The sequence below is a fragment of the Zingiber officinale genome, chromosome 3B (genome assembly GCF_018446385.1).
Source record: "Zingiber officinale cultivar Zhangliang chromosome 3B, Zo_v1.1, whole genome shotgun sequence".
In the NCBI taxonomy this organism is placed as follows: Eukaryota; Viridiplantae; Streptophyta; class Magnoliopsida; order Zingiberales; family Zingiberaceae; genus Zingiber; species Zingiber officinale.
The window spans coordinates 15,399,778-15,409,693 of record NC_055991.1 but is presented as its reverse complement, the minus strand read 5'-3'; the positions used below and the strand labels follow the sequence as shown (position 1 = coordinate 15,409,693).

The window sequence follows — 9,916 nt, the reverse complement described above, 5'->3', positions numbered from 1 at the left end:
ATAGTAATACTCTGACTCGAAATCAACCCTACTCAACTACACTCGTAAAGCCCAAAATCCGATTTTTTCTTACCTCTTCTGCCGTCCAGGCAGGCATGTAGTAGAGTAAATCCAAATCATACTAAAAGTCCATCCAACGGAAAGATTCCATACAATATCCATATGTAAGTCCAAAATAAAACTAAAACAAAGTCTGATAACGAAAAACTAAAATAAAACAACTACTCAAAAACCATCAGAGGAGTAGCACTACGTGCAGTGGGGACTAGCGACTGGAACTCCCTCCTGACAGCATCAACCTGAAAATAACAACAATGGAGGCGGGGTGAGTCCAACACTCAGCAGGTACAATTGATATACAAAATAGGGAAACAACACCTAGCACTAATCATGCGTACAGTCTCCTGATAAGAAAGATAAAAATGCATCTGAAGTAAACAGGAGAATACTGTACTAACCAGGTCCTGAGTATAAGGTCAAACAGTCCGAGAGATAAGGAAATCCTGTATGCATGTCAAACATAGGTATCCAAACAATATGCAGCATATAAATGCAGCAAACACAAACACAAGCAATAAATGCATCATGCATATGATGCCAATGATGCGTCCTGGTCACCCCTGACGCCAGTCGATCATCTCATACAAAAGTGAGGCCGAGTGGGTAGGGCTGTGACAACCGTGCACTCTGTCGTCACTACTCCTGATGAGTGACCGAGTGGACGGGATGCTGTCGGAGTACACCTATCCTCCTACCCCAAATCATAGATGGGGGAGCGCAATGCTCTCAACTCCCGGTACACGATGACGGGGAGGAATCCCTGCCGGATAACTCGTTGTGTCACACTACCCATGAGCGGACCAACGGTGCCTAACAGAGTCCCTGCTGCAACACACTCTGCCTGAATCGACCACTAACCCATGAGTGGTGGTGTGTGCAGATCCATGTAACTGGCGATGTGCTCAACAATAATGGAGCGGACTATCGCACAGCAAGCAATCATGCAAATGATGCATGGCAATAACCATATAAACATCCTGACCTAATCCATATATATAGAAAAGTGCACCCTAGGTCAACGAACCATATCGAATCAAAGGTACACAGAAGGTATAAAAACCTAGGTCCTGAACATGGTGAAGCATGGTATATCACTACCCCCTATAAGCATGTATAAACAAATAAAGTATACATGGGATGCAAATCAAGCAATCAATCAATCATATATCGGATAATGGGTAGTGACTAACCGAAAGAAATAAAGGACATAATTAATGCAACTTGTTAAATTCACTACTATGTATATCAAATGACGGAAGTCAAATGTACCCGCCTCCGATAAGAAAAGTTCAATCTGAATAGCTCGTCGAGACACCGTCTCGAATCAAAGTCCTGTACCAATCAATATATATTTTTATTTAGCTAAAATTCATAAGAATTTAAATAGCTAAAGAAAATCCACGAGACTAAATTAGGGAAAACCCTAATCCACATAATCATTTGCCTACCTAAATTAAATCTAACAATTAACTAGGGTTAATTGTCTTAACCCTAATCGTTCCATTAGATTAATTTTAAACCAACCCAACCTACAACAAGGATCCATTACCCTAATTCAAATCTACACATGATCATGTAATCAAAGCCCTACATAATACCTCAATTCGTATGTATCACTGTTGATCCAAAAATCAAAGATGTTGGCTGCCGAAACAAGATCAGAACTGCTGCTGGGGATCACAAAGTTACTGCCCAAACAACACATGTTATGCTAATACACTGCATAAACATCTCAAGATTTCAAGATGAATCAAATTGAAGCCCAACTTTTCATACCTAAATCCCAAGCTCCTGTTGACGCTCAACTGATCAGAAAACCAATTTAGCCGCAGCAGATTAAAAACCCTATTCTTCCATATAAACCAAATCCAAAACACTTATCAATTCCTCCACAACAGAATCTGAGAACAGAACCACAATCTAATTCCAATCACAGTTAGGGCACAGAGTCTAAGACCTGTGATGAAACGAACCTGTGGCCAGCGGCAGAGCAAGGGCACAGCTTCAGCAGGGCTCGGCTAGGGCATCGGCGATCGAAGTAAGCGTCGGGCAGTGAAGCTAGGGCATGGGCCGGTCGGCGGTATGCGAGCACAGGGGGAAGAGAAGACACTCAATCGTCGACTCTCTACTCCCTGGCGTCGTCGGCGTCGGGCAGAGGAGAGGAAGGCATCGGGAAGGAGTGGCAGCGACGCGGCTAAGGATCGGCTCCGGCGCTCGTTCTAGGGCACGGCTGGGCGGAAATGTTGCCGGCACTTGGGAGAGAAGAGAAGAAGAGGAAGTGGGTGGCGGCGAGGAGGAATCCGTCGCGGGCGGCGGTTAGGGCTCGGAGGCGTCGGGCGCAAGGCTTGGTGTCGGGGGAGAAGAGGTGAACGGCGACACAAATAAAAACCGAAGAAACAAAACAAATAAAGAAAAAGGAATTAAGAAATTCAACTTTTCCTCTTTTAAATAGGGTAGCCAAAATAGGCTTTTCCGGGCCCCATTTTGTCCCCGTTAACTCGTCCATACGAGCTCTGAAAAATTCCCGGAAAATTTCCAAAAATTTCGAAAAATTCCCTTATTAATATTCGCCTATTTTCCGATATTTTACAAAGGTCTGAACCTTTTCCTAGCTACCATGTGTTCTTTTAAATTAAATTTTGGATCGCCTGCGGAACTTAACACGTTTGATCCAAAACTTAATATATTTGTTCTTTTAGGTTTTGACTTGGATCTCCTGCGGAACTTAACACGTTCGACCCAAGTCACCTTAAGTTATTAATTCCATTAAATATTAATTTCCATAAAAGGTTCCCAGTACTGACGTGGCGAGGCACATGGCCTTCTTGGATATGGGAGCAACCACCACCGACTAGACAAAACCTTTAATAGAAAGCTAATATTTAATTTCCTAAAATAACTTTAGGTTAACCAAAAGGAACAATCAAATCACAAGGAAAAGAAAGAAACAAAAGAACACAACTTCGAAAAACATATTCGAAATTCTAGAACGTAAGCCTCTTGTATTTGGTATTATTTCCATAAATAACTAGCATGATGCGGAAATAGAAATTACTAGTTATACCTTGTTGAAAAACCTCTTGATCTTCTATCGTATTCCTCTTCTAACCTCGGACGTTGTGTGGGCAACGATCTTCCGAGACGAGAAACCACCAATCACCTTCTTCTCCTCCTAGCTAGGTTCGGCCAACATAGAGGAAGCTTCACCAAGGAAGAAAAACAAAATACTAACCAAGCTCCAAGAGATGCTAGCTTTCTCTCCTTCTTCTTCTTCTTCTCCGAGTAGTATCCGGCCACCACAAGAGCTCCAATAGAAGGGTAGGGTTCGGCCACCACAAGAGGAAGAGAGGGAGAGGTTGGCCGGCCACACCAAGGAACAAAAGAGGGAGAGGAATAATAGATGTTATTTTTTGTGAAGGCACCCTCACCCCTTCTTTTATATTCCTTGGCCTAGGCAAATTAGGAAATTTAATTACAATAAATTTTCATTAATTTCCTTGACTTGATTTAATTGAGAGAAATAAAATAAAATTTCCCCAATTAATTTCAAGTGGCCGGCCACATCATTGGAAAACAAAAGAGGACAAGTTTTAATCAACAATTAAAACTTCCTAATTTGTTTCCGGAAATTTTAAAAATAAAATTTCTCTTTAAAATCTCTTCATGGTTGATAAAAGGAAATTTCTATAATTTTAATTTTATCAACATGTGAATAATTTTTAAAGAAAAAATAAAACATCTCTCCAATCTACAAATAAGGAAAGAGATCTAATCTCTTTCTTTAATCTTTTGTAGATCTTTTACAAGAGAGATATTTTAATTTTAATTCTCTTTAAAATATATCTTCCACATAATAATAAAAATTAAAATTAAATTTCTTTTTTAATTTATTTTGGCCGGCCCTACTAGCTTGGGTTCAAGCTAGGGCCGGCCACCCAATCTCATACCTAGGCCGGCCCTAGCTTGATCCCAAGCTAGCTTGGCCGGCCCCTATTGGGTGGGTATAGAAGGTGGGTATAGGTGGGTATAGAACTCTATAAATAAGAGGCTACGATAGGGACCGAGAGGAGGAATTGGTTTTGGTCTCCCGATAAAATTAAGCATCCCGTGTTCGCCCCGAACACACAACTTAATTTTATCAATGATAATTCATTCCACTAGAGAACTATCATTGAACTACCGCACCAATCCCAAATTACATTTTTGGGCTCCTTCTTATTATGAGTGTGTTAGTCTCCCTGTGTTTAAGATATCGAATGTCCACTAATTAAGTGAGTTACTGACAACTCATTTAATTAATGTCTAAGTCCAAGAGTAGTACCACTCAACCTTATCGTCATGTCGGACTAAGTCCACCTGCAGGGTTTAACATGACAATCCTTATGAGCTCCTCTTGGGGACATTATCAACCTAGTATCTCTAGGACACAGTTTCCTTCTATAATCAACAACACACACTATAAGTGATATCATTTCCCAATTTATCGGGTTTATTGATTCATCGAACTAAATCTCACCCATTGATAAATTAAAGAAATAAATATCAAATATATGTGCTTGTTATTATATTAGGATTAAGAGCACACACTTCCATAATAACCGAGGTCTTTGTTCCTTTATAAAGTCAGTATAAAAGAAACGACCTCAAATGGTCCTACTCAATACACTCTGAGTGTACTAGTGTAATTATATAGTCAAGATAAACTAATACCTAATTACACTACGACCTTCTAATGGTTTGTTCCTTTCCATTCTGGTCGTGAGCTACTGTTTATAATTTATAAGGTACTGATAACATCATCTTCTGTATGTGACACCACATACTATGTTATCTACAATATAAATTAAATGAACAACTACAAACAAATGTAGATAATTAGACCAAATGTGATTCTTTATTCATAATGAATGTTTACAAAGCTTAGGCTTTCAGTATACACTCCAACAGGGGGGGGGGGGGTAGAGGGGATGAATAACATTATGAATTTTAAAAATGAGCAGATAATAAATAAAATAGTTGAATCAATCAGAGTTAGCATATTAGAAATAAAATTTACTTAAACTGATTCAATCAAGTAAGACAAAGATATTAAAATCATGCAATAGATTTAGCTAATAGTTTAAACATGCAAGTTGATTAATCAAACCAGAAATATAAACACACAGCGGTTATAAAATATGATTCTTATTTCTAAATTTCTCCTAGGTAGAGAAACCTTATAGAAAAAAAATCTAAAAAGTTTAAGCATAATAAAACAAATAAGATAACACTAAAACAAATAAGATAACACTAAAACAAATAAAAATGTTACTCTAGGTATTGCTGAATAGAAATGAAGCGTGTGTTGCAGCATGTTACAGCACATAAGGGGGAAGAACATTTAGAGCACAAGCACAAGAGATTAAGAGATGAGTGAATGAGTGTTTTTCAACCTCTGCCTCGAAACTCCTTATATAGGACTTCTACGATCACTTGGAGCCTTCCGATCGCTTGTATTCGTGCTAAAGTGGCTACAACTTCTATCCGTTTGATAAAGTTAATGAAGCTCTCCGGTCGACTGGATGCACTCCAATCACCTACACAGGGGCCAAACTTCATATTGACCACCTTGCTCAGATTACTAATAACGTCATCTCCTGGTCGCTTGGAAGCTACTCTGATCGCCCCGACCCTATACAATTACCTAGATTCTCCGAAATATTTTCATCAAGAGTTATCACCAACTAATCGTCCCCGAACTCCATCTGATTGTCTGGAACCATCGAACATGCTTCCTTGTAGTGGTTACACTTAATAAGTAGGATACATAATATAAAGTTACTCATACTTACGTTGGATCAAGATGTTTAGTCTCTAGCTCATCTAGACTAAATTATCAAGCCACAGCGCCTAGCTGCTTCCACTTGTACTTGCTTGCCAAACTTTCAGCTCCCAACTGACTCCACCTGAACTTGAGTTACCTAGTACCCAGGTATGAATTTGTTTGCTAAGGCTTAATCACTTAGACTTGAGTCATCTGGTCTCCAGGTAGGAATTTATCTGTCAAGCCTTAATCACTTGGACTTGAGTCACCTATCTCCCAATTAGGAATTTGTCTGTCAAGCTTTAATCATTTAGAGTTGATTCATCTAGTTTTCAATTAGAAATTTATCTGTTTGGTCTTCAACCAAGACTTAGCTCATGCTTGATTCCCAACCAAAACTTTCAGATTCCTAGATCTACTAGGACTTAGTTCACAACCAGAACTTTAACACCTATTAAGTATCATGCACCTTCAAATTTGACATAATTGGTTACATCACAAAATAATTCAATTTTAATCTTAGTCATGTACTCTTTCTCAGATAAATTTTGTGCACACAACACCAACAACAAGAACGATGTTGTCGGATTGATGCGAGTCAAACTTTTAATAAATTAAATTCTCGACTGCCTTACACCGGCTTGAATCCCTGGGAAGATGCCGTCGACCATCATCAATGGTCATACGTTGAGCCATTGCGGCTGATAAAGAAGAGGCGACAATGGTGTGATTCAATCACGTGCGCAGCCGATGGGTGTTGTGTTGCAACGGGTTATTGGTGCAACTAATTGCCATCAACCTCTTTGTCCCACAGGGTCAATATAGAGAAATTGGCCTTTTTCTCAATTGGTTTGCGCGAGAAGTGTAGCAACTTCAGACGATGGGTGAAAATGTGAGTTGGGCGGGTAGGTGGTGAGCTTGGTGATCTTGGGCAAGAGGAAGTGGCAAAAAAAAATCCTCTTCTAGGCTGTCAGACCTGGTCGTCTTGCGGGTCCAACAAGATGATGGTTCAACAAGATGACTGATAGTCTCCAAGTTCTCGACTAGATTGCTGTGGCATAAACCCCAAGTTCTGTGGGTGTCTACGATGATGCAAGATTGGCAAGAATGCCAAAGGTAGTGGGACAAAGTGGCAGGTAGAAAAATCATTCATGAGGATGGATGAACATCAATAATTCATTCTGAACAAGATTAAGAAACTCATTTTGATACTGGATCAGGGAATTCAACTTTAAATACCTAATTCATCTTTAAAGATTATATATTAAGTTTAACCAATATGATATATATCTAAAGAAATAATAAAAATCTGAAAACGCTTCTTTTTTTTTTTATAAAAGATTCTAAATTTATCTTCAGTTTTCGAACCTTAGCGACTCTAACTTGGGGCTGTTTTATCAATTTAGATCTTGATATCGATTTTGCTCTTTAAGAACTAATTTGCACAAAAGATCCATGGATCTTAGAAAATGATGAACGCAATAATTCTGTTCCGACGCCATGATGTACACAGAAGAGATATAGTTCTACAAACCTTTCGACAATCAAACATTTTTTTTCAAAAAAAGAAATAGTTAATTGTTTATTTAGCAACAAATGGAAATCAATCTCGAATAGAATCTGGCGATCGACTGCTTTTATTTATGGGTGGAAGCGTTGATGGCAATTGTGGCAGGTGATCTCCAAGCAGCTGGAGTTCACTCTGCCGGCTATCTCCTTCATCCTCTCCACCTTCTCCATCTCTTCTCTGGCTCGCTCCCAGATCAGTCTGGCTCGCGCGAAGTCTTTCTCCGCCAACTCCAGCTCCCTTCTCGTCATCTCCCTCACTCTCTCAGCGTAAGCATTCTCCAGAGTGGCAACTCGAATCTGCTCCTCACTCTGTCGCTTCAGCTCACATCTCACAGATTCCTCGTTCGAAGACGGACGCAAGCTGCTGGTGCTGATCGACAGATCGAGGTTGAGCAGAGGACGGTCGGAGATCTCATTTCCCGTGAAGAACTTCTTTGCTCCGGCTTCTTCCATGGAGCAAATTAAAGAGACGCAACCGGAGATCGGTAGGAGTTGAGTGACACTCACTATGTACTGACTTCCTGTGGCTACTTTACCAGCATGCCCATGCTGTCATGGGTGCCTTTAGCACCTTAAACATTTTGGTGCGATCATATATATCAGCGTTCATCCAACTGATATCGCTGAAGTTCCTTGTAGGCAACAGGCGTGCTGCTCATACTTTGCTTTTGCCTCCAGGTTTTGGCACTTTATGGGTTGGCACTTGGCGAATGGCAAGGTGAGGGGGTGCAATAATTGCACGGGCACGTGTACCAGTTGGAAGACAGATCCTGTGTGTTTTCTGGCTGAAGCTTGTCGAGAAGGGAGGCAGCTAGCTGCTACCTCTCACCAATCACCATGAATGATGCATGTCACAGATCATGAATTGAAAGTTCAAATCATTAGTTGGTTCAGAGTGTGGAGAATGTTCAAGCTCTCTCCATTTCGCTTTCCTGCGGTTTCGTTGCGTGTGTAGTCTACCTGGGGATGGTGCTCCTTCTGCATAATTGGATTTGGTATACAGTAGGTGGATTTAGCTCCCATCTGACGACGACCGCCTTTTTCATCTGAGCAGGATGTAAATTTAATGCATGAGTTTTTCTCATTTTTTATAAATAGCTAGTTGAATTTTCAAGGAGACATTTAATTGTTCATTTTATGTTTCTTAATTATTAACAAATTGGACAAATATCAAAAAGTCACATCAATTATCTGAACCACAAGTGGTCTCTTAACTTGTGGTTGTGTCCTTGCCACATTTTGTGCTCGTGCGCACTTAAAGTTTGGGGTTGCTAAAAAGCACCCTAGGATTTAAAAATATCTAAAAAAAATCTAATTTTTTCCCCTCCCATTTTATTCTGATAAAATTTAACATTTTTATTTTCTCTGTTTTTCCTCTCGCGTATGCATGCAATTTCTCATTTCTTTTTCTCTTCTATGCAAGCTCTTCTCTTTTCTTCCTTTTAGCTTTTTTTTTTTTCTATGCATACAATAATTATCAAAGATACTGATTTTAAAAAATCAATATCATAACTTAATTATATATAGTGCTGATTTATACTATCATGAGTCTGGTGTGATTTAGATGAGACTCAATATGGATCTAATTTAATTTTTTAAAAATCATGATCACATTTTAGTTGAAAGTTAACATAATATTATATTATATCTGAATATGTCAAAATAAGTAATGAAGAATATCATTGAACTCGCAGCCTCAAAAATCTACAGAACCTGAAATAAGTCCGATCGGATATGTCTAAATCCATTAGTAGATTTCGATCAATCCTGATCTTTGAAAAATCAGACTCACGTTGAGCCTGATTTGAATCAGACCAACCCCAGAGGATCTGAATTAGCATTACCACGAGCCTGGTCTGATTCAAATCAGACTTAACATGGGTCTGATTTCTCAGAGACTAGAATCACATTGTAGCTGAGAGTTACCATAACATTGTACCACCTTTGGAGAGACCGAACTAAATAATAGAGGATACTGTTAGACTCCTTACAGTCTTAAAAACCTCACATGACTTGAAATCAGTCCAATCGGATATGTCTAGGGTCATCAAATGAGTTGAGGTTTCTAAGAATGTAAGGAGTCCTACAATGCCCGCCATTATTTATTTCGGTATCTCCAGAAGTGCTACAATATTACGCTAACTTTCAGCTAGAATGTAGTCATAGTCTATGAGAAATCAGGCCCACATTGGGTCTAACCTGAATCACACCAAATATGTGGTAGTGCAAATCAGCACCCTCAACGGTGTTAATGCAATTAAGTTGTGATGATGATTTTAAAAATCATCAGTATAATAATTATTGCATGCATATAAGAGAGAGAAAAAACATGATAGAAAAAAAATGTTAAATGCATGAGCGACAGGAAAAAGAAGAGTAAAAGAGAAAAAGAATAAGAGTAAAAGAGAAAAAGTTTGATTTAGTAGAAGGGTAAAATAGAAAAAAGATACACCTTTTGAATATTTTCAAATCATAGGATCACTT

At 39.1% G+C, this 9,916-nt stretch overlaps 1 protein-coding gene across 1 annotated transcript; it reads right to left on the bottom strand.

Moving 5' to 3' along the window:
• Window positions 1-7,309: 7,309 nt before the first annotated feature.
• Window positions 7,310-8,245, bottom strand: LOC121968095 (protein indeterminate-domain 16-like). The gene has a single exon (XM_042518599.1). The coding sequence runs from the start codon at window positions 7,883-7,885 to the stop codon at window positions 7,505-7,507; it is 381 nt and encodes a 126-aa protein (XP_042374533.1). The 5' UTR covers window positions 7,886-8,245; the 3' UTR covers window positions 7,310-7,504.
• Between the last annotated feature and the right edge of the window lie 1,671 nt (window positions 8,246-9,916).

Excerpts from the sequence above, each read along its gene's own strand:
- LOC121968095 (XM_042518599.1), bottom strand. The coding sequence starts at position 7,885 with ATGGAAGAAGCCGGAGCAAAGAAGTTCTTCACGGGAAATGAGATCTCC.